At 37.7% G+C, this 25418-nt stretch overlaps 1 protein-coding gene across 5 annotated transcripts in view; it reads right to left on the bottom strand.

Annotated features, from left to right (window-relative positions):
- Positions 1-1797: 1797 nt before the first annotated feature.
- The window catches only part of CFAP43 (cilia and flagella associated protein 43), a 111065-nt gene continuing 87444 nt past the window's right edge, over positions 1798-25418 (bottom strand). For 3 of the 5 annotated variants that reach the window (XM_060099904.1, XM_060099921.1, XM_060099935.1), the window contains 11 exons: positions 20642-20761; positions 17707-17814; positions 15833-15919; positions 15057-15145; positions 13228-13441; positions 12013-12125; positions 10382-10541; positions 5480-5644; positions 3606-3686; positions 2260-2413; positions 1798-2072 (listed from right to left, as the gene is read on the bottom strand). In XM_060099904.1, coding sequence (XP_059955887.1) covers positions 1906-2072; positions 2260-2413; positions 3606-3686; positions 5480-5644; positions 10382-10541; positions 12013-12125; positions 13228-13441; positions 15057-15145; positions 15833-15919; positions 17707-17814; positions 20642-20761 — 1458 coding nt within the window. In that variant the 3' untranslated portion in view covers positions 1798-1905. Of the gene's footprint in view, positions 2073-2259; positions 2414-3605; positions 3687-5479; positions 5645-10381; positions 10542-12012; positions 12126-13227; positions 13442-15056; positions 15146-15832; positions 15920-17706; positions 17815-20641; positions 20762-25418 lie in introns of those variants that run through there. The other 2 variants (XM_060099912.1, XM_060099929.1) reach the window with 2 other exon arrangements.

Here is a 25418-nt window from a genome sequence, read left to right as displayed (position 1 = left end):
CTTAGACATCTAAGGGGAGATGTCAAAATGACGTTGGTTCTATTTTCCTTACCATTCCCACCACTGATCACTATACAGGTGATCAATTATGGTACTATCCTGGCAATTTCTAAATAGAAGGTTTTAAAACTTCTAAATTTTTTTTCTAAATAGAATGTTTTATAATTGCTCTCTTGCTTTACCTAAACCAGTGTACATTGGATACGGTGTTACTAATTAAACTTAACATTTAATTCACAAATTGCAGAACATCAAGACATTGACACCCTTTGGAGATTGAGGTTAATGATCCCAATGGTATTACCTTGGAATGCAGCAGTCCATAGGCTATGGAAAGGCAAAGCAGTTTTCTGAACAGTTAATCTTCTCATTACTTATTTATCATCCTCTACATGAATAAAGTGATAAACTATTTCATGGAAATGTAAGAATTCTGATCACCAAATTCCTTTGTGTGTGTCTGTGTTTCTCCACACCAAGCAATTCTCAAAACACCATCTGGATGTCCTACAATTCAACTCAATTCTGACACATCTATCTGGAGATAGCATCAGATTCCACAAGTTAAGCGCTCAGTCCCACAAGACCGCCCTCCACTTCAGATGCCATTTGAAAACCCAGATTGTTACCTGTGCTTCTGACCGGCTGGCAATAAATCAGAGGTTCCCAAGATTCCCTCCTTCCTTGGGTCCAGTTAATTTGCTAGAGCGGCTCACAGAACTCAGAGAAACATTTTATTTATCAGATTACCATTTTATTGTAAAAGGATCTAACTCAGGAACCTTGGGATGGAAGAGATGCATAAGGCAAGTTATGGTGAAAAGCTCAGAGCTTGCTTGCTCTCTCTGGGCACACTCTCCAAACCTTGTCCTTCTAGGCTTTTATGGAGACCTCATTACATAGGCACAATTGATTAAATCATTGGTCATTGGTGATCAACTTCCAGCCCCTTTACCCTTCCTAGAGGTGGGGGTGCGGGGTGGGTGTGGGTAAGGGTGGGTGGGTGGATGGGAGGTTGGGACACAGGGTTGGTTCTCCTGGCAAACAGCCCCCATCCTTAGGTGCAATCCAAAAGTCACCTCATTAACATAAAAAGACACCTGTACCTCTCTCATCACTTAGGAAATTCCGAGGGTTTTAGGATCTCTGTGCCAGGAATGGTGTCAAAGACCAAATATATATATTTCTTATTATAAATCACAATATCACAAAATGAGAAAATGCTTTTTTTCTGTTTACTAAACTATCGTGTGGGGCACAAAATTAAGTTCTGTTGCAATACATATGAATATAGAAGATTATGTCATGTTTATGTAGAACGTCTATGTAGAAGAAAATATGTTGTAATTTACAAATGATTTAGGGCCTGGTAAAAGTAAACAATTCACCTTGTTCCCATTGGTCGGACAGGGAATAATCTTAAACATTCTATTAATTTTTTTTCTGATGATAGAGGAATGCTTACTGAAGAAAATGGGAAATATAGAAAAGTATAAAAGATAAAAATCATTCATAATCTCATAACATTTCTGGTAATTTTATAAAATTAGAAATACCAGTAGTGGCTAAAAATAATTTTTTGTCTTTAAGACTTTCTATATTACTGCGGTGAAAATAATTTTTGATCAAATTAAGACTTAATAAAATAGATCTTGAATATATTCTGAGTTAAAATCGTGTTCATTCTTGAATAAAAATCATTCATGTTATTTTAGACATTTATTCATGTAGGACAAACATTTTTATAATGACTAAGGCTAAAATCAAACAATTTGCTATTAAAAATATGCCACTAAGAGGAGACTCTACTTAAATTTCCTTATATAAGAGAAACAGAAATCATTTTAACCAAATGAAATTATTTTTAAAATGACTGATTTGGTCTTATGTTTCCTACCAGCATTTTTACATTTGAACGAGAGCAGGAAATGTTTTCATCTTTAATCTTTCAACTTCAGCCTGTAGTATTGAAATCTGCTCAGCTTGTTCTTTTGAAATTTTTGTTAACTTTTGCTGTCGCATCATGTTTTCATATCGTTCTTTGGCAATCTTTTCACAAGTCAGTGTAGACCCTTATCCCAGAAATGAAGAAGAAAGAATTATTTGGATTATTATCTATACTTTTAAATACAGAAACAGTACTCAGAATCATTTAAACATATGGAACAAATACTGGTAGCTTTATAACCACTGTACGGATTTTAGGAGTTATGATCACTTTTAAAGAAACTGACAGTTGATTAAAGAAAAAAATCTTACCCACTGCATTACAGATGTCTTTTCTCTCTGAGACAGCCACCAATTCTTCTCGTAAATTGCAGCTTAGGGTATAATTTGCTACATCTTTTTGATTGCTGCACCTTCTCAGTTTTTTAAGCAGCCTTTTGCAGTTTTCCACATTCTTTTTGTGGGTCTGAAATTTTTGTTCCGTGACACCCCACAGAAATAATTTTGAAAAAATATATTATATAAAGACATTATTCTTAAATTTTAAATACATTGTCATCATTAGGATATCTTAGCATCATATCCCTAGTACCTAGCACAATGCCTGCACATAGTAGGTACTTAAATTATTTGTTGAAAGATAGAATGGTATGTTAATACACATTTTAGAAAAAAATTTGTATATTCTTAGAAATAAGAGAAGATTTAAAAAACACATAGCCTTGAGATTACTTTGTTTCCATCTTATATATGTTAAACACTCAAAACTGAGCATTGTTAGGCAATTAGGGTAAAACAAAGCCTTTACAATGCAAAGGAAAGACTATCAACACTTCTACTACATAAATCATAACCTAATGTGAACCAGGAAATTCACCTGCACTCTGATATCTCCCAAGGGGTTAATTCAAATGTTAAAAGAAATGCTTCACAACCTAAATGACTGACAGATGAATGGATGAAGAAGCTGGGGTACATACATACAATGGAATATTGCTCAGCCATTAAAAAGAACGAAATAATGCCATTTGCAGCAACATGGATGGACTTGGAGATTATCATACTAAGTGAAGTAAGTCAGACAGAGAAAGATAAATATAATATGATGTTGCTAATAGGCAGAATCTTAAAAAAGTTATACAAAGGAACTTATTTACAAAACAGAAACAGACTCACAGACTTAGAGAACAAACTTATGGTTACTGGGGGAAGGGAGAGAGGGATAGATTGGGAGGTTGGGATTGACATATACACACTGCTATATTTAAGACAGATAAGCAACAAGGACCTACTGTATAGCACAGGGAACTCTGCTCAATATTCTGCAATAACCTAAATGGGACAAGAACTTGAAAAAGAATAGATACATGTATATGTATAACTGAATCACTTTGCTGTACACCTGAAACTAACACAACACTGTTCATCAACTATACTCCAATATAAAATAAAAATTAAAAAAAAGAAGTGCTTCAGGCTACCACATTGGTTACAGTTGCAAAGACACTATTTAGAGACCTCTAATTACATCCTGAATACCAGTATAAAAGACCAAGATTTTGGTAGGTTCTATTTGAATTCATGATTTGCAAACTATTACTTTGTTCAAATCATTCACAACTACTGTAATTATAATGATCAGTATCCTTGAGACCTACCTTATCTAAAACAGCAATGGTTTGCTCCAATATTCCAATCTGAACGGCAATCAGAGTCTCATAGTTTGGTTCATTTAGGTACTTTAAGAGGAAAAAAAAACCCCACAATGTATGTAAGGATATTTTTCTCTATTTCTTTCAGTAGATAATTTTATAAAGATTATCTTAGTTTTGAAAGTTACTGTTTCTCATAAAAATTATCTATCCAAGTTAGGATTGACTTGACTTTAGTATCGTGCTATTTATTTATATTTGGCTATTGATACACTCATCCAGATATTAACAGTTACAAATGCCTAGAGTTTATTTTCTCATTCATTCATTCACTTATTCAACTCACCAAATATTTATTGTGTCTCATTTGAGAGTGTCTCATTAAGTCCTATATTAACAATGTCCCAGTTAAAGAGACTGAGGGAGATAACAAAGATAGATAACATGACAGAGACTTCAAGAAAAAGAGAACATGTAGTATGATTAGTTGTCAGAATGTATGTAAGGTGACATGCAAATTAAAAGGTGGTTTGAGTTGGGCCATGGTTTCTCTGAACTGGGGAAATCAAAAGGCTTTATGGATGAGGTGGCATTTAAACCAGACCTTGAAAAATAGATAGATTAGGGATGTGAAAAAAAATGCGGAAAAATATTGCAAGTAGAAGAACCCGTATAAGCAAAGGTACAGAGGTAGAATCCTAGAAAATAAAATCAGTTTGGTTTGAGAATACTGATGTGTAAGAGGAAGAGTGGGAATGAATTTCAAAAGATAGTTTGAAGGACACTGAACGCCACTTAAGGACTTCAGAATTCATGTGCCAGGTAAGAAGAGGAACTTTAAAATGTTTGAGCAGAGTAGTAATGTTATTAGACCTGAATAGGAATGGGACAGCAGTATACAGTATAATTAGAAGAGAAAAACCCAAGGTCAGAGACTAGTTAGGAGATTATTGTAAAATACTCTAAACCATTGAAAAGGAAGGACTGAAGCAAGGTAAAGGCAGTGGGCATAGAGAATGAGAGAGTAAATGGATAAACTAGTCAAGACTTGGAAGACAAGGGAAAGAGAGGAATCAAAAAGGACAACAACTTTAACCCTGAGTGAATGGCTGAAAGAACAGAAATAAGCAAAATAAGAAGAGGAGCTGTTGGGAGGTAGGAAATACAGAAATAGAGCTTGAGAAAGGTCAGGTTCAGAGAGCTTAGATTGGAATTGGAATTTAATTGGAATCCAGAAAGCTTGGATGAGTCTTAGCAGTGATCATGAAAGTCAGAAAAAGAGAAATCATCGAAGGAGAGGGCATGGAAAGAAACACAGAGCTGAGGGCAGAATCTTAAAAATAGCTATACTTAAGAGAAACAAAAGAGAAATGAGGAAAAGAGGCAGAGTGGTATGACATGTTGGAAGAAATACAGGAGAAAACAGGGATGATTAAAGCCAAAACAATGGGCAATTAAGAATGAAGATAGATGGACTTCCCTGGCAGTCCAGTGGTTAACACTCCACGCTTCCACTGCAGGTTCGATCCCTGGTCAGGGAGCTAAGATTCTACATGCCACGCGGCCAAAAAAAAAAAAAGAAGATGGACAAATGCTACAGGGATGGTTATGACTGGGAAAGGGACCACTAGACTTGACAACTAGGAAACTCTTGGTGAACTGCAAAACGGAACTATACTACTGAATGGGTCACAAAGAACCAGAGGCAGCAAATGTAAACTACCAGAAGAAACAGACAGAATTCATAGTCACATTATGAACTACTTCTGGCACAGAACATGCTTGACGTCACAGAGGCTTCTTATTAAATACTGGTTGAATGAATGAATACATTAATGAATGAAATTAAAATTATATAGTGGGGGGCAGGGAGAACTTACCTTTTGACGATCTCTTGAAAAAAACAGCATCTGAATATCCCAAGCCTTCTGATTTAGGTCTTCCATTTCCATCTCCATTTTCTTATGTTCCCACTCAATCTGAACTATTCCTTTGTGGACTTCTTTACTTTCCATCATGCTAGCAACTTTCTTTTGTCCTTGAGTCTTAAAGAAAAAGTACATTCCGATATTCATATAATATGATTCTGCATACAGAATACAGAATATTTGAAGCTGAATGCTTTTCTTAGAAAATGCTTGGAATGCAGAGATAATTCTATCCTCTTTCTTAAAATGTAGTAGATATTAGAAAATTACTTGATGGGCACAATCTGATCACTATAAAGCATGGTAGTTACTGAACAGAAGGGATTAGAAGATACATTTGAATGGCATAGCCAATTTACTTTTATGTCAGTGATTAGGCAGGAACTCCTCTGGCCATCACCAATCTACCAATCTGTATGCGTTTATACCCCTAGTCTGCCCTGCTTCTTGACACTATAGATAAAGGATTGTAATTTAATGCAACTAGGCACAGCAGTATCTTGTTGGTAGCTAATGGGAAAGCAAAAAAATTCAATGGGTTAAATATGATATTTAAACACTTAGATGTTTTGTACTTCATTTCAAATTGCCTACATGAAGTTCAGGAATACTTTCATGGAGTTGTTCTCCCAGATTGCTAAACAGTGAAACTACTATGTCTCTAAAATAAATTTGTATGTGAGTTCCATCAGTTAATGTTTTATATTTTTCTTCCCTTCTGCTTCAAGAACTTAGCTTTTTCAAGTTCATGCCACTAGACTATACCAACTGCTACTCTTTCTAAAAATTATTTTCATCTTTTGGTCACTGCTTGGCCTCAGTTCCTTGAATTTCCCACTTTCAATGCTCTTTTCTCTATCTTGCTCAGCCACCCAGCTCCCATGATCATACCCTTGATCTTGTCATCGCCAGTTCCAAAATCTTGAGGTCAAGCATTTCTCTGGAGCAGTATTTCCCAAATGTGGGAAATATTGCCCCACCAGGGGACATTCAACTATGTTTGCGGACATTTTTGGCTGACGTAACTGTAGGGGGGCATTGCTCCCGGCATCTAGTGGGTAGAGGCCAGGGAGGCTGCTAAACTTCACACAATACACAGGACATCTCTCCCCAACAAATAATCATCCAGCTCAAAATGTCAGTAGTGCTGAGGTTGAGAAACACTTCTGTCGAACTACCACATCTCCTCTCTCCTTTCCTTTTAGTCAACTTTTTCATAAGATTTATTTTATAGTCCTGGTCTCAACTTCCTCACTTCATATTGTTTCTTCAGCCATCACCAATTGAGCTCCTGCCCCAAACCTCCACTAAGACTGCTCTTGTCAAGTAATTGACATAGTGCTTGGTTCCCTCCTCCTTGGAACTGTTTCTCTTATGGTTTCTAGGTTTCCTTCTATCTCACTGGAAGCTCCTTCTCAGTCTCCTCACTTAACTCCTTCTCTGCTAGATCTTTCAGAGTTGGACTTCGGGTGTTGGCCCAAACGCCCTCCTCCTATCTACCCACTTGCTACGTGGTCTCAAGCAATCTTATGGCATAAATTATCTATATGCAGATATCTATATGTAATAATCCATATGTAGTTAAATATGTGTGATCTACATATAGAACACTCCTAAATATATATCTCAACCCTGAATTCTGGCTATTAGATATTTCCACTGAGGTGTTCTATAGGTATCTCAAATTTAACAAAAGCCAACATTCTTCATCCTATGTCCCAAGCCAAGGCTACATCTCCCCAGTCTTTCTCATGTCAGTGAATGACACCATCACCTTCTCAGTTGCTCAAAAGCCAAAATATTAAGATTTATTCTTGATCCCTCTCTTTACCTGACCCTTCACATTCAGTCCATCAACAAATCTGATGATTGTTACTCCTACCGTAACAACAAAAATTGAAGGAGAATTAAAAACTTCCTGAGATAAACAAAAACTGAGGGAGTCCATCGTTACTAGACTGCTCTACAAGAATTGCTAAAGGGAGTCCTTCAAGCTGAAATAAAAAGCAAGTAGACAGCAACTCAAAGCCAGAAGAAGAAAAAAAAAAAACTAAATAAAAAATGTAGGACTTCCCTGGTGGCGCAATGGTTGAGAGTCCGCCTGCCGATGCAGGGGACACGGGTTCATGCCCCGGTCCGGGAAGATCCCACATGCCATGGAGCGGCTAGGCCCATGAGCCATGGCCGCTGAGCCTGTGCATCCGGAGCCTGTGCTCCGCAACGGGAGAGGCCACAACAGTGAGAGGCCCGCGTACGGAAAAAAAAAAAATGTAGCTACATAGGTAAATATAAAAGCAGTATTCTTCTATTTTTGTAAGTACTATTTTTCCTGTGTGGTTTAAAAGAAAAATGCATAAAATAATAATTAAAAATCTATGTTAATGGACACATAGTATATAAAGATGTAATTCATGATAATAGTAACATACTGGGGGAGAAACAGAGCTCCATGGAAGCAGAGATTTGCATACTACTGAAACTAAGTTGGTGTTAATTTGAACTAGTCTGTTATAAAATTAAGATGTCAATTGTAATTCCCAGGGGTAACCACTAAGAAAGCATACAGAAAAGGAAATGTATAGGGAAAAGGAAAAGAGAAGGGGATCAGAATGGTACTCTGCAAAAAACCCCAATTATATACTAAAGAAAGCAATAATGGAGGGACTGAACAACCACAAAATATGACATACAGAAAACAAATACCAAAATGGCAGCAGTAAGTTCTTCTTTACCAGTAATTATGTTCAATGTAAATGCATTAAAGCCTACAATTAAAAGGCAAAGATAGACACAATGGATTCAAAAAAGATCCAAAAATATTCTGTCTAGAAGAGACTCACTTTAGATCCAATGACACAAGTAGCTCAAAGGTGAAAGGATGGAAAGATATCTTCTATGCAAACTGTAACCAAAAAACAGCTGGAATAGTTATACTAACATCAGACAAAATAAACTTCAACACAAGAATTGTCTTTTATACGCTGATAGAAGGCCAATCCTTCAAGAATATATAACAATTATAAACATATATGCACCTAAAAACAGCTTCAAAATATATGAAGCAAAAATTGACAGAATTGAAGGAGAAATAGACATTTTAATAACCATAATTGGAGACTTTAATATCTTACTTCCACTAATGGATAGAAGAAGTACATAGATCAATATAGAAATAGAGGATTTGAACACTATAAATTAATTAGACATAAGAGACATATACAGAATTCATCACTCAATAACAGCAGAATACACATTATTTGCAAGTGCAAATGGAACATTCTCAAATACAGATCACGTGTTAGGCCATAAAATGAATCCCAATACATTTTAAAAGATGGAAATCATACAAAGTATCTGCTCTGACCACAAGGGAATGAAACTAGAAATCAGTAACAGAAAGAAAGCTGGAATATTTACAAATATGTGGAAATTCAACACCACATTATTAAGTAATCAGTGAGGTCAAAAGAGAAATAAGTGATATTAGAAAATACTTTGAAATGAATGTAAGTGAAAATGTAACATACCAGAACTTATACAAATCTTTCTCAAACACTTAACAAAAAATTGAAAAGGAGGGAATATTTCCAAACATTTTATGAGGGCAACATTACCCTGTTTGATTATCAAAGCCAGACAAAGACACCACAAGAAGAGAAAATTACAGGTCAATATTCTTGATGAACATGGATGCCAAAATCATGAACAAAATATTAGCAAACCAAAGTCAACAGTACATTAAAAGGATCACACACACACACACACACACACACACACACACTCCTAGACATATGTTCAAACTGCTGAAAACCAAAGATAAAGAGAAAAATCTCAAAGGCAGACACATTATTTTAAGAGGAACAAAGATTAAAAAAATATAGTAGGCATCTTGTCAGAAGTTCCGTAAGCCAGAAGAAGGTGAACACCTTTAAAGTGAAAAGAATGAGAGGGAGAAAGAAAGAATCTGTCAATCCAGGGAACCCAGCAAAATATCTTACAATAATAGAGGTGAATCAATTTCAGACAAGGAAAAACAGAGAGAATTTATTACCGACAGACTTGCAATTCAGTTGTTAAAAGAAGTTTTTTAAGTAGAAGGTATATAATACAAGACAGAAACTTCAATCTATACAAAGAAAGATCTCTTGAAATAGTGAAATTGAAGGGGAATAGAAAATGCTTTTTTCTTATTTTCATCACTCTAAAAGATAACTATCTATAGAAAAAATAATAACAATATATTGTGGGTTAAGAGCATTTATAAAAGTAATATGTATAGCAACATTAGCACATAATTCCCAAATAGCACAAAATCCACAAATATTTGGAAATTAAATAACACACTTCTAAATAACCCATAGTAACTTCTAATAGGAAGTTACAAGGGAAATTAGATAATATTTTAAATGGAAAGAAAATAAAAATACAAAATATCAAAATTTGCAGAATTCAGCTAAAATAGTGAGTAGAAAGCAATTTATAACATTAACTGTTTATATCAGAAAACAAGCAAGGTCTGAAATCAATTCTCTAAGCTTATCAAACTTATCATTAAGCGAAGAGATTTACTCTAACAAAATAATAGTATGTATATTAGGATGAACATTTAACTCCGTGGTCCTGAACTTCTTTTACATTAGAATTACCTGGCAAGCTTTTAAAAAATATCCATGCTTAGGGGTGGGGTCTGGACACATTTGTAAACTTGTTCAGGTGATTCTAATGTAGAGTCAGAGTTAGCAACCACTGGTTCAACTGAATGAAAATGATTTACCATAGAAATGGGAGAAGATGAAAAATATTTGGTACAGCAAGTGATATGTTGGTTTTTTCTCCTTAAAGCATGATAATTACCCGAATCACAGAATTCAAGGCTTCAATTATGTTCTTGTTGATGAGGATTGCATCAGAATAATCCAGCAGTAACTGGAAATTCTCCAGTTCTACTTGCCCTTGTTTAAGGAGGATTTGGATTGTCAAATTCAACTGGAATTTCACTTTGTCTTCCTGTAATCTAAATTGAAAAAGACTTTAAAGTAAGTAGTTGTAATATATTTATATTCCAAATTTCATCTATCATCTGATATATAAATTCGATAAAATATATGATATAAAAATTGAATATAAAATTCAACATTAATTTTCCTTAAGTTGAAGGAAAACATGCTGGAGATTAATGTGGAAAATATTTTCCCAATGACAAGCTTTCCTAGAGGTCTCTATGGTACCTCTTCTTACTGATGTGGAATTACACCTGGGCTGCTCAAAGAATGGTATGGACAGAAACACATTCATAAAGTTTTACTTCATGATTAAGAAAAGATTAATATGGTTTTGAATGTAAGTGGAAAAAATAGAGATGCTACCAAATAACAAATCTGTTAAAGTTCTGACTTTATGTATTGATCTCTGATATTATATTAACAATGTTTAATCTGCATGCTACTTATCAAATCTATTTTTAGGTAATTCATATTCCTACTTATCACCTAGATCTGAAAATGATGTTTAATGATGAATTTGGGAACATCAGAGAAGTATTTATCAATGTGGCTGTAAATATGGCCAAGAGTGAAGCAAGGACTTAAAACAGTATCCCAATTACTCTGGAAAATACAACAAGCTCCCTTGAAGAAAAAATATTAGCTACTTAGGCATCTATATGGAAATATCTTGGATATCTACTTAATTTTCCACACAGTTTGCTTGTGTGGCTTGAGCTTAAAAGTACTTACCAGCAGAAACATGTTCTTTGTATTTTCATGTGGAAGGAGATTAAAATAAAAGATTTTCCCCAAGTTTGCCTATTTGATTAAGTCACAGGAATGTGAGGTATAGTATAGGGAATATAGTCAATAAAATTGTCATAACTTTGGGCTTCCCTGGTGGCGCAGTGGTTGAGAGTCCGCCTGCCAATGTAGGGGACAAGGGTTCATGCCCTGGTCTGGGAGGATCCCACATGCTGCGGAGCGGCTGGGCCCGTAAGCCATGGCCGCTGGGCCTGCGCGTCCGGGGCCTGTGCTCCACAACGGTGAGAGGCCCGTGTACCGCAAAAAAAAAAAAAAAAAAAAAAAAAAAAAAAAAAAAAAATTGTCATAACTTTGTGTGGATAGATGGTAACGGCTTATCATGGAGATAATTGAGTAATGTATAGGAATATCAAATAACTATGTTGCACATCTGAAACTAATTTTGTAAGTCAATTATGCTTCAAATTTTAAAAAAGGGAAAAAACAAAATTGAAGAGTTAAAAAAAAACCTTGACCATTTGCAGTAAGAACAGTGGAGCATGTAGGCAAATTTCATTCTGAAATAAGGTCTTATGTAACAAAATGATTTTCTCAAAGAGAAGTTACAAAGCCATGAATATAGGTAAGCCAGTGCCAGCTGTAAACCAGTGAGTCAGCATTCTCTCCCTGTGATAACACAACCTAATTTAGCCCTAGATTTTGAATAAATGAACATGAATGAAAGGTTCAAATTACAGGATGAGCTCATGGAACACTTTTTCAAGTTCATGTTGCACCTTCTCATCATCCTCAGTTCTCCTCTGGAGGAAAGCCACCATTTCTGTTAAGCCAGCTGCTTTCTGCTTTACCTGAAGAAACCAAACCACCAACATCTCAGAACATACGGAGCTTTAGAAATAAAAGCAAACTAATTTTAAAGAACTTTAAAAAATATACATCTTTTAACTTTGTTACAAAACCTTAACAAGTCCAACTTTCTAAGAAATAAACAAAAACTTAACTCCTGCCATTATGCAATATAAGAAATCCAAAACTTACATGGTACCTCCCGTGAATAATTAGAAAAGTATCAAATTTGCTTCTCACTGAAAGACAATATGCAAGCAACTAGAATTTTTCTTATATCTTATCATCTTAGATAAAGTTTTACAATCATGGATACTTTAACAAAAATATGACAGCCTGACGCATGTGGCACACAATTTAGGTAATCTGGCAGCAGGGCGGGGGCAAGGTGTGGTCAAGAAGCAGCAAGAGGAAGGAGTCTCTTCCTAATTAAACACACTCTCAAATTGCTACCCTTTGTCACATTAACAAAATATTCTAGCAAAACTATAAAGCTGATTCTGGTGAAATATAATTCTTCTATGCAAAAAGGGATGAGGACTACTCAGGACCAGAGCAGACAGGAGAAGTTGTATCTACAACAGTGTTGTCCAAGAGAAATGTCGTGTGAGCCATCAATGCAAGCCACATATGTAATTTTAAATTTTGTAGGAGCCACATTATACAAGTGAAATGAAACAGATGAAATTAATTTTATTATCTTATTTAATACAATATATCCAAAACATTATCATTTCAACCTGTAAGGAATATAAAAAATATTAAGACACCTTCCCTTCTTTTTTTCATGCTAAGTCTTCTAAATCTGTGTGTATTTTCCAGTTACAGCATGTCTCAATTAGAACTGTCCACATTTATTTCAAGTAAAAAATAACCCCGTGTGGCTAGTGGCCATCAGTTTGGGTCTACAAGTACTTAGCCCTCAATAGGACTGAGGTTAATATTTTATTTCTTTATCATTATTATTAATATTACTAACCACTACCCTAGTGGGAAAACCTAAATATAAGTAGCTTTTCTAGAAGCACTGACCACCATAAACTATATATTTGATACTAGTACACTAAATGAAATGAAATAAAATAATAAAATGTTATTATATACTTTCTGTTCATTTTCCACTTTCGCTCGTCTGGTCATGCAGAAATGTTCCCAGACGGAGGGGTCCAAGCCTTCTGGCATGTTATTAATACTGTCCAAGTCATCCATGGCTTTCATTAACTGGGCAAAGGCATCCTTATTCAATTTCCCAGATCCTGGTCGCTCTCCAAAAGGCACAAGACTGGTCGTATCGGAATGCACTTTTTGTTTGTGAATCCTGGTATTACCAATAAAAGCCCATCAACCTTTCACATTCTCACATACAAAAAAAATCACTGTTAAATTAATGTAACCCTTAGCAGAGGTGTGACACTGCATGACAGTTTCCTGTGGCTAGTGGGTGGATTACCCCAAAGAGAAAAGCACCCACTTGGACCTTCTTCCATCCTCTCTGGATCCCCAGACATGACCTCGGCTGGACTATAGATGTCCCCAGTTGCTGTCAGCACTGGCAGTTTTACCTGCACTAGAAAATGTCTCCCTTCTGGGCATTTTAAGCAGGTAGGTAAATGCCTGAGGGAAGCGTGGATGTCCCCGGGTTCTGCCCCATATATCCTCTGCTGGTATCCTTGTTGCAGGTGAGTAGCCTGGAAAATGTTCAGATATATGTGCAACTGGAGAAGTGCCTCTTTTTATCTACATTAATGGATTAGTTTTGTTTCCCTGACCTGCAGCTGGGAAGAGAAGGGTACAGAGATTTGTACCAGGCACTCACTCTCAAGGTGATTTACAATACGCCGTGAAGTTACTATTGTTATCCTCTTGTTCTAGATGAAGGAAGTGAGGCTCTGAGAGAAGTGACTGGCCAAGGCCACAGGTCTGATAGATGTGGAGTTAGGATTTAAAGCTAATTCTGTTGGACAATAGAGTTTATGCTTTTTTCCACTGCTGCCTCCCAGTATATGGGAGGTCTCACTTCTTTCTTCACAGGCTTATGTAACTCACTCCTTTAAAAATAGGGAAACAAAGGCATAAGGCTTGCTCTAGACTGAATTCCTCAGGTTGCATGTAACCTGTCAAAGGTGAGAGAATGAGTTTGCATCTCAGACACAAATGAACCTATATCTTCGTGACAAACTCCATGATTCCTACATTATGTCTGATTAAAAATTATGGAAATCTGAACTGATAAAAATTTGGAAATGTGTGAAATGTAATTCTAATGCTACTCTCGGTATAAAAATCAGATATTTTAGAACTCTTCTGATAATGGTTATTTTCAATCATTTATACTGGCATTTTTCAAACTTTGTCTTGAACACAAATCACATGAGATGCTCTGAGGAAAGGGTATTTGTCGTCGAATAAGTCTGGAAAACATTTCCTACTCTATTTCTTATACTTGGGGATGCAAAGGCTACAAAAAGTTCTGAAATGTTCTTCAGTAAAGAAAATCTTTTAACTTTATCTTTTTCAACCCAGTATTTCCTTAAACTTATTTTGTCCTGGAAGCCTTTTATGTGTAATTCCAATTCATACTGCAAGGGACTCATACTTGCTGGAACACATCTTGGGAAAAACAGTTTATAAATCTGTCTGCCTTTTGTGTCTTACGAGGAACTACTTTCATGTATAAAATAGAACCTATAATAGCACTATGATTACCTAGATACTTTATTTTTAAATAGTAAAAAAGAAATCCTTAGTCTTCATTGCCTACTATAAGATATAAGGATGATCTTTAACAAACTGAGTTATGATCAAGACACTTGAACATTTTCACATAAAAGATGTTACACTGAGTATTACGAACTAATTGGGAGAAAAAGCTGACATCTAATAACGCTTACAATTTTTTTTCTCAAAAACATGATAGCAAAGAGGAAACAAACCTTGGTCGGCGTTTAAAAAGTTTGTAGAGTATATCCACCTGATGACTGGGAATTTCAGAAAATTCCTTTTTAAAGCTGCGATCTAGAACCTAAGGGAAAACATATCATTGACAGGATTGTAACTTTGTTCAGAAGGCTTTTATGTGTTGACAATACTCTTTAAAATACAGGTTGTATCACTTTGATTTTAAAAATCCATGAAAACTTGGTTTATAACCTTGTTAGAGGGTGACCACTCACTGTGCAAGGATTTAACAAAGATTTACTTTGAACAAGAAGCACCTCAGTAAATTTAAAACATTACTTCATATAAGAGGTCTTAGAAATCATTCAGAACTGAAGTTTCACAAAATGATATTTACCTGTAAAACATGCAAGTTACCTCTATTTTATTCCATTCCGTTCTATTCTATTCTTCTGTTTGCTTTTCTATCCTATTCTTTTCCATTATAAATCTGCTGATCATAGCCTACTAAATTAATTTCATAACCAACTCATGGGGCTTGCAACCTGAAGTTCAAAAAGCTCCAAAGTCTAGATGAGCTCTCTCTTTTTTGTACAAGAGAAAGCTTGAACGAGAGAAGTTTACAAAAATTTATTTTACACAGTGATTTTTAGAAATACACAGTGGCATAGAACGAAGTACACCCATAACTGTGAATTACAATAGGAGAAAAATCTATGAGGAAATTAAATTATATCCCTCTTAATCTTCCCCAAATCCAGGCAGCAGCAACTCTGTTGCATTAGCGAGTGGGTGAGACGACAGCTCTCACTTTGTCTTCCGCCAGTAAGTTGTCGTAGTGTTCCTTGTACATATCGAGGTCTTCTCTAGATTTCCGGATGGCCTCTGTAGTCTGGCTCTATAATAACATCGGGAATAGAAGATTGGAACTGGAGATTTTTCAGGATAAACAAAAATATTGGGGATACTGAAAAGAACAAGGAATTCCCTAGTACAAGATAAATGTGAAGTGAAGTATCGATTACAGATAACGTTCACAGAAGAAAGTAAACTGACTGGAGACTGAAAGGACAAACATCCACTCACCTGTTTCGAAGGGTAGCCAGCTCTGTATGTGAGTGTGTAGGTGACTAGGGAGCACACTACACTCTTGGCAGGGCAGTATGGATGATGAAATTGCACAGGCTTGGGAGTTGCATGGACCTTGGTTCTGAGAGACTGAATATATAAATGGACAACGGCCAGACCGTACATAAAGTTAGAGCCCTGACCCATAACCTACAACCAGCCAGGAAGTGAAACCACAGCCTCTGCAGCAATTGGCCCTAAACTGCCAGGACTTGGTCAATAACTTTCAGCTTTCCTAATTTTTGCCACCATTTTCAACTTAGGACCAACCAGAGAAAGCCAAAGCTGCTTCCTAAACCAGGCACATAGGTTGCCAAGCTTCTAATTAACTTGCTCCAGGCTTCTCCATGCCAACTACTTCGAATCAGGGAGTAGCCGAAGCCCTCTCTTCTATTCATTATAAAGCTTTCTTATCCCCTGCCTGCTTTCGAGTGTCTGCCAAACACAAGTGATGGTGGCTAATTCCCTTACTATACCAAGCTCTGAATAAATAGTCTGCTTATTCTCATTTGGAGGGTCTTTATTTATATCTACAGTTCCAATTTCTGGTATGTTACACACTAGTGAGTGACTTAGCCTATTACCAGTCTCTCTGAGATGGACTCCTCATCTACAAAAGAAATCCCATACTCTGCAGGGTTGTTATGAGTAGGGTTGTATTTACAAGGTGCTTTGCATATGCTCTTTAACAGACTGTTGGCAACAATAATTACATATGTCATTTGATACTTTATATCATTCATAAATGTCATTTATTAATACTAATAAAAGCTGACATCTTTTGAAAATTATTATGTGACATGTATTTTGTATTCATTGTCTCTTTAATGAAACATATCTATTCATGCTCCTATTTGAGTTTTTCAAAATATGACAGCTTTTCATTCTATAAGCTAACCCATTACTTATATATTTAGTGAAACTTAGGGTGCCAAATGGTCCAGAGAGAACAATATTCCCTAGAGAAGAGCTTGAAAATAGCTTTAAAGGTTATGTGTCTTGTCCAAGGTCCCATAGCTAGTCAGTGGTTAAAAGTGGGCCCCTTTGGGGCTTCCCTGGTGGCGCAGTGGTTGAGAGTCCACCTGCCAATGCAGGGGACACGGGTTCGTGCCCTGGTCTGGGAAGATCCCACATGCTGCGGAGTGGCTGGGCCCGTGAGCCACGGCCGCTGAGCCTGCGCATCCGGAGGCTGTGCTCCGCAACAGGAGAGGCCACAACAGTGAGAGGCCCACGTACCACAAAAAAAAGAGAAGAAAAAAGTGGGCCCCTTCAACCATGAAGCCACATGGCCTCATTTTATAAACCATATGTCATATGAAAGTTACATAGTTCGTTTGACTAAATGATTGCAGACGCAGAATCACATAACTTTATGAACGGATTGGAGTGGGCACTTTCATCTGACCCTGGGGCAAAGTCCCAGACAGGGAGCCAAGGAACGCACACAGTCGAGTAGGAATGTAGAAGGAAGGAAGGGGCTAGGCATGTGAGCTCTTGTTAAGAGGGATCCCCTTTGTCAGAAGATGCTTGTACTCAGGTATCAGACACTATACTTACTTTCTCCTCCTGCTTCCTTGCAAGGTAGTTCTGCAGGAAGGCTTCTCTGGAGCTTATTTCTTCATCCAACAGTAAGGAAAACACAAGGTTGTTTATTTTCAATTCCTCCTATAGAAATATTTAAAAAGGGGGAAAATGATCAATATGCCTACCTTTGAAAGGATTTCCTATTGAGGGTCACAGACTTGGCACTCATCAAGCAAGTTTATGACATACAAGTAAGAGAAATTCTTATTAAGAAGAAGGGAATATAAACTTGCAATAACTGCTCAGTTGTTTTTACCTTTTTCAGTTTTCATTGTAAGATAAAACACATACATAGGAAAATACGTAAAACAAATGTATAGTTGAATGAGTTATTATAAAGGCAAAACACCCTTGTAATCACCACTCAAGAACTAGAACTTTAACACTTTACCAGAGCCCTTTCCATGTGTCCCCATTCTAATCTCAACCCCGATAATAACCATTGTCCTGACTTTTATAGTAATCACCTCTTTGTTTCTTTGCAGTATTATTACCCAAATATGTATCTCTAGGCACTATTGTATAACATGCTGGTGAAAAAACTGTCACATTTTAAAAGTCTCTTATAATCCACAGGTTCCCTTTCAGCCCTTTCTTTTCCTCACATTTATTTGCAGTTATCTGTAGTTTCACCTAGTCTGGGTTTTGCTAACTGCATACTTATGGCAAGTTTTTCAGGGTCCTTTATCCCATGTATTTCCTGAAAATTGGCAGCTAAATCAGAGGACAGATCAGACCTATGTTTGATCCTTTTATGAAGATCATAAAGGATATTGTGCTTTTGGATCAGGAAACAGGTAGTATCAAATTGTCTTTCTTTTTGAGATGTTAGCAGCTGTAGATCTCAATGCCTGGGTCCATTAATCCACTGGGAGCTGCAAAATGGTGATTTTATATTTCTGTCATTCCTTTTTCACTTACTGATTGAAATCCTCTTACAAAGGGATGCTTCTCCCTATCTATTTGGTTACCTAGCAGTGTAGTTCATACAGGAAAACAGTAAATACTTGACACTTTCTCTTTATTAGTTTTTAGATAATAAATTTGTTATCCTTTGATGGCATTTTTATTTTTAAAATATCACACATTCATTAATCTAACAAATTTGATAGGTTTCAGTTAATTGCAATTATTATTATTGTTGAATCTTAAATTGTCCCATTTAGGGGAACTTTTAAAGTTGACTCCTGAGTCCTTTTGATGTTACTTAGTAGTCTTTGATAGTTTCCTCATTGTCTTGTATGAAAAGATGTTCTAAGTATATCTTTTTAAAATAACAGCTTTATTAAGATGTATTTCACAATCCATACAATTCATTCCTTTAAAGTCTGTAATTCAGTGGTTTTTAAAAATCAGATTCCCAGTTGTGCAACCATCACCACAATTTTAGAATATTTCATCACTTCCAAAAGAAATCCGTTAGCAGCCATTACCCATTTCTCCCCACACCTCCCAGAGGCCTTCGCGCCTCCACCCAAAGCAACCACTAATTAACTTTCTGTCTCTATGGATTTGCCTATTCTGGACATTTCATATATATGGAATCATTCAATATGTGGCCTAGAGTGTCTGGCTTCTTTCACTTAGCATGTTTTCAAGGTTCATCCATATTGTAGAATGTATTATTACATTCTTTTTGTAGCTGAATAGTATGCCATTATAGGGATAAACCACATTTTATTTATCCATTCATAGTTGTTGGACATTTGGATTATTTCTACTTTTTGGCCATTATGACTAACGCACTCTTAAGACTAATGCTGGAGCATTCATTCCCAATCTCCCCCCACCCAACTACCATATGCATACATCCCCTCCCTGCTGGGCCAGTGATTATGTTCTTCTATCTGTGGCCATGATAACTGAGGCACAGCCCCTCTCCCATGGCTATGGGTCTTGCTGGGTCCTGGTAATAGTGCCCTTCCCTTGCCTCTTTAACTCTAGGGATGACACTGGCTTCCCATAGTTTCTAGTCTCCGGCTGTTTCACCATTCTTTACTGTTTCTCTTAACCCTGCCCATACCTCAGTGAAGAGTCCCTGCATTACCTCTCTTAAATGTAACCCTTTCAGGGTACCATTCCTATTAGGACTCTGACACTACAGACATCCTCCTGGAGGTTCCTTAACCTCTCTCATCTTTTTGGTTGACCCCTTTGCTTTGGTGAGATACGTCTTCCATTAGCTTCCAGAGAATGGGTGCATATAAATTTTTGAGACCTTGCGTTTCTCAAAATATTATTCTCCTTTCACATTCAGTTGATAGTTTGGTCAGGTATAGAATCTAATGCTAGGAATAATTTTCCCTCAGAATTTAAAGCCTTCATTCTTGGTCTTCTTGCTTCTAAGTTATTGTATGCTTCATTTATATTCTTACTGCTGAATCAAATTAAGTCAGATTTTTCATCTGATCTTTTGGGGCATGTACATTATTCATTCATTCAACATACAGGATGAACCCAGCCCTTTGCTAGTTGCTGGAAATACAAAAATGAACAAGACAGACTCAGTCCCTACCCTCATGGAGCTTATAGTCTTGGGAGCATTAAAAAGTGATTCACAATAAATTAAAATTCAGTTGTAATAAGTGATAGGAAGTAAAAGAACAGAGTATATAACAAGAAGATCTAACCTAGTCTGGAGCCTGACAGATGAGTAGATGTAGCCCAGGAAGCAGAGAAGTGGGCAGAGTCTTACTGCCGCGTTGGGAGGAAGGAGATGTGAACAGGAGGCAGAGAACTGAGCATGGCAAGTGAGGGGGGTGGGCACAGATGAGGCTGGAGTAGGAGTCATGGCCAGCGAGTGCAGGACCTGGATGCCAGACAGGGTGTTGGTCTTTGTCCTAAGAGCAATGAGAGGCCCTGGAGGCTCCTTAAAAGGACAAGTCATATAAGTAAAGCTTTTATTTACCTGGCTGACAACCATCTCCGCCCTCACTCTCCTTTCAAAGAGTCTTTTCAAATGTTCATCAAAATTCTGTGTGCTTTCTTGAATAGAGTTTTGAAGCTTCTTCATTTCTGTTTCTAATGACTAAAAGGAAATCAACAGCAAAGTTAACATTTAGGAACATCAAAGTGGTTGTTTGATGTAAACAACCTAGGAAGTGGTTGCTTACATTTTGCTAAAACAAAGGGGCAGGTGGAGGGCAGGCCTCCTGAGGTACTCTGGGCTCCCCCTTTAACCAGAGATGTTTCTGCTGGGTCTGTTATATTGTGAATCTGAGATTTTTGCTTAAAAAGATTACACTGGAAAAAAAAGTTAAAATCACTGATCAGGGCTAATGATGCAAGCAGACAGAGGTCTAGTAAAACAAATTGCAGAGAAGTTTTCCAGAAAATTCTGACTCTCTATACAGGACAGAAATTTCCAGGCACACAATCTGGCCCTAAGAAATCTTGGTTTGTTTTTTTAAGTTATGAATACAGGTGGTGGTTGAATAACATGGGTTTGAACTGTGTGTGTCCATTTATATGCAGAGTTTTTTTCAACAAATATGTATCACAGTACTACACCATCCACGGATGGTTGAATCCACAGATGTGGTGGCCCAACAGTAAAATTACACTCCGATTTTGGACTGTGAGGAGGGTTAGGGCCCCTAAGCCTGAGTCATTTAGGGGTGAACTGTATATATACATATTTACGTTATTTATACTCTCTCTTGCTTTCTGTATGTTTTCTCCCTCTAAATAATTCTACATCAGAAGGAAAAAGTACCACCTCCTTCTTTAAAATTCCAACAAGACTTAGCACTAAGCACACAGTAGGTAAGTAGAAAGATATAAATTTACATTTTTAAAGAGAACGACATCTGCAGATCAATCCTAGACATACTGTTACAAACTATTTTTACCTTAAGAAATTTTTGGTAACTTTTAAATTTTGATATAACTTCAAATTTACAGAAAAGATGCAAGAATAGGACAAAGAATTCTCATATGCTTTTAACCAAATTAATCAACGGTTAATATTCTACCCCATTTCCTTTATCGCTTGCTAAATCTCCCCCCTTCCTCTTTCTCTCTCTCTCTCTCTCTGTCTCTCTCTGTCTCTCTCTCTCTCAACCATTTCAGAATAAGCTGCAGACACTTGAATACAGGCTAGTTATTTTGGGGTCTGCCACTCAGGTTAGGTCTGTCTGGCGTTTCCTATGCTTAGACCAGCATGTACATTTCTAGCAGGAATGTTCCACAAATCATGTTGTATCCTTCCCAGTGCACCACTTCAGGAGACACAATGCTGCTTCATTTCACTTTGGCTGATATTAACTGTGATCACTGGGTTAGGTAGCGTCTGCTAGTTTCTCTATTGTACCATTCCCGCTTTTCCATTTGTAATTGATTTGCGGGAAAATACTTTGAGACTATGTAAAAAATCTTGTTTCTCAACAAACTTTTAGCATCCATTGATAATTCTCAACTGAATCAACTATTACTATGATGGTAGAATGTCGTTATTATTTTAAATTTATTTTAAAAAACCAAGTTTTCTCTATGCTGGTTTAATAAAGGAAGAGACTAACTCTGGGAAGATTATGGAGAAAGAAGTTTAGCAAAATGTATAGAAATGTATGATACAAGGAGAAACACCACCTAAATTAGGCTAATTAAGCAATGAGGAAATATTAAAAATAAAACAAATACAGCTCTGGGCCAATTTGCTTATAATAATTTATGACACTATCTCATAGGAATGGAAAAATCCTATGAATTGTGGCCTCCTAGTAGTTGTTTATCAAGTTCAGGTGTTTCTGGATAATGGCAGCATCATTATATGGCAAATGGCCAAAGACTCAGCCTCCTGAGGCCAGATTGTCCAAGGGTCCCCTATGTACCCTTCTTTAAAACACTGAGTTTTCAGGCCTCTGAAGCTCTCTGGTCTGAAGGGAACTATTTTTTTTTTTTTTTTTTTTTTTTTTTTTGCAGTACGCGGGCCTCTCACTGTTGTGGCCTCTCCTGTTGCGGAGCACAGGCTCAGGATGCGCAGGCTCAGCGGCCATGGCTCACGGGCCCAGCCGCTCTGCAGCATATGGGATCCTCCCGAACCGGGGCACGAACCCATATCCCCTGCATCGGCAGGTGGACTCTCAACCACTGCGCCACCAGGGAGGCCCTGAAGGGAACTTTTTATGATATCAAAACGGCCTTTTGCTAAAACTGTTCTTCAGATGCCCCACACTCTCCTCACTGCAGGCCCTTCTCCATGCTTTTCCATCTGCCTGCTGTCCTTTCCTCACTCTTCAACCTGTTCATTCTTTCTCATTCTTCTAATGTGAGAACAAATGCCACTTTCTCAAGGAAGCCTTTCTTGGGTTCTGTCTTGGGCACTATCTTGAGTCTTAGAGGCAAAGTCTGGTACAGGATTCCGGTGCACATGCTTTCTGGAGGGAGTGCTCTTTTGACACCTATACGGGGGTGAGGGAAACAGGTAGGAAGGGTCAGGAGCTGAGCTATGATGTGCTCTCAGGTGGCCCAGCCCTGGCCTGATTCTCAGGGGTATAAGGGTAATAGAGAGGCTCTGCTGACCTGTCCCAATTTGAGCCGAGAGGGCTGGACTTTCATACCCCCATCTCATCAGTCAATTGCTGGCTGTTCTGGGTGGGAGCAGTGGTATAACCTTGCAGTGTCTCTGGACAATAATGCCCCCTTGGTCAGCCAAGGACAAGACTCCAGTGGCCTTGGGTATAAGCCTTTAGCTGCAGCACTCACAGCAGCAAAGGGATGGGCAGGCCAGCCTGTAAAGGGGACCAGGTGAACACCCTGATCTAAGTCAGTGCCTCTGTGTTTACTGTTATAGATGGCATGTGAACTTGTCCTTCCTAATTTATCACACTGTAGTTAAGTAATTATTTTGTGAATGTCCAGTTAATATATAACCCCCTTCACCACCAGATAGTGAACACTGAGGGTTGAGGGCTGTGTCTTTCTATTCACCATGTGTCCCTTAGATCTAACATAGTGCACATAGTGGGAACTCAAGGAGTATTGGTTAAAAACACAAGTTTTTCCCTCAAACATTCCTGGGGGAATCTAATTTTGTCTAAAAATGTCTGTATCAGATGCTGAGAAACGAGAAGCAGGGGAGGTGAGAGATGGGAAACCAAGTAGGAAGGATGAATATACAATGCAGAATCCATCACATTAAGATTCTCTCCCATTCCCGGGACTTCCCTGGTAGTCCAGCGGTTAAGAATCCGCCTTCCAGTGTGGGGGACGCGGGTTCGATCCCTGGTCCAGGAATATCCCACATGCCATGGAGCAACTAAGCCTGGCCACCACAACTACTGAGCCCATGCACTGCAACTACTGAGCCCGCATGCTGCAACTACTGAAGTTCACACGCCTAGAGCCCGTGCTCTGCAACAAGAGAAGCCACCGCAATGAGAAGCCCATGCGCACCTCAATGAAGAGTAGCCCCCGCTTGCTGCAACTAGAGAAAGCCCAGTTGGCGCGCAGCAATGAAGACCCAATGCAGCCAAAATATAAATTAAAAAAAACCTTTTTTTTACAAATGAGTGAAAAAATAATTCAGTGTCAGGGAAGTAGGTAGAGGTATAAAATGAGATAAGATTTGCATTAGTCAATAATTGTTGAAGCTGCATAACGGGGTCATTATATATGTTTGACATTTTCCATAACATAAGTTTTTTTAAAAAAAGATTCTTTTAAAAGAGGGGAATTAGAGACAGTGAACATCAGTTTTTTGAGGAGACATTGAGCAGTGGATTGAGAAGAAAGTGGAGTCAAGGGAGTGTTTGTTTTTTCTTTTCTTTTAACTTTTTACTTTGAAATAAATTCAGACTAACCCCAAAGTCACAAGAATAATAGAAAGAACTCCAGAATCCCATTCAAGGGGGTCCTTTTTTCTTTTTTATAAGATGGGAGATGTATACAATGTGTATAGCATGTGTCTATGGAAAAATCCAGTAGAGAGGGAAAACTGACGATGCAGGGAAAAGGGGCAAATTGCTGGAGTAACAGCACTGAACAGGTAAGATGGGATGGGACCTAGTGCACGAGTGGAAGACCAGGCTTGGGCAGCTGCAAGGCCATTTCACCCATAAGGAACAGAAAGGCAGGGAGGATCTCTGGGTGCAATGCAGGTGGGTGGTAGATGTGGCGGGAGAGGCATAAGGAAAATCTCTTTTAGTTGCTTCTCCTCTCCCAGTGAAAAAGAAAATAAGGTGAGAGTAAGTTGACAGTCAGGTGTTGGAGGTTTGAGGATAGGGTAGAACATATGAAGTGGCCCTCTAGGATCTTGCTAGGATCTTGTAGTCCACTCACCAGCAGAAGCTGCACCATGTGGTTACTTGTTAGAAATGCAGAATCTCAGGGTCCTTCTATGTCCTAAGAATGACGGACTCTGAATTTGTATTTTAAAAAAGATCCCCCAGGTGATGTGGATTAAGCTAGGGGGAAATTGAAAGGTAGGGGTAATAGCATTGTTGAGCAGCTTTAGGGACCCAATAAAGATTAAGGTCATTAGACTGAAACCAGTCAGTATTTTTCCTTTACCCACTGCATGGTGCAGGTGCAGAGAAGGTTGAGTCCTGGTTTAATCAAGGCTGAGGTTTTACCAGGTGAGCATGGCCAAGGAGCAGGGGGTGAAGGTGTAGGCAGCAGACTATTTTACAGTGCAAGACTGTGGAGTAAATGGCACCACTTTAGGCTTCTATACTCTGTAACTT

This window comes from Mesoplodon densirostris, chromosome 1 (genome assembly GCF_025265405.1).
Source record: "Mesoplodon densirostris isolate mMesDen1 chromosome 1, mMesDen1 primary haplotype, whole genome shotgun sequence".
Taxonomy (NCBI): Eukaryota; Metazoa; Chordata; class Mammalia; order Artiodactyla; family Ziphiidae; genus Mesoplodon; species Mesoplodon densirostris.
This window is presented reverse-complemented; position numbering and strand designations above follow the sequence as displayed.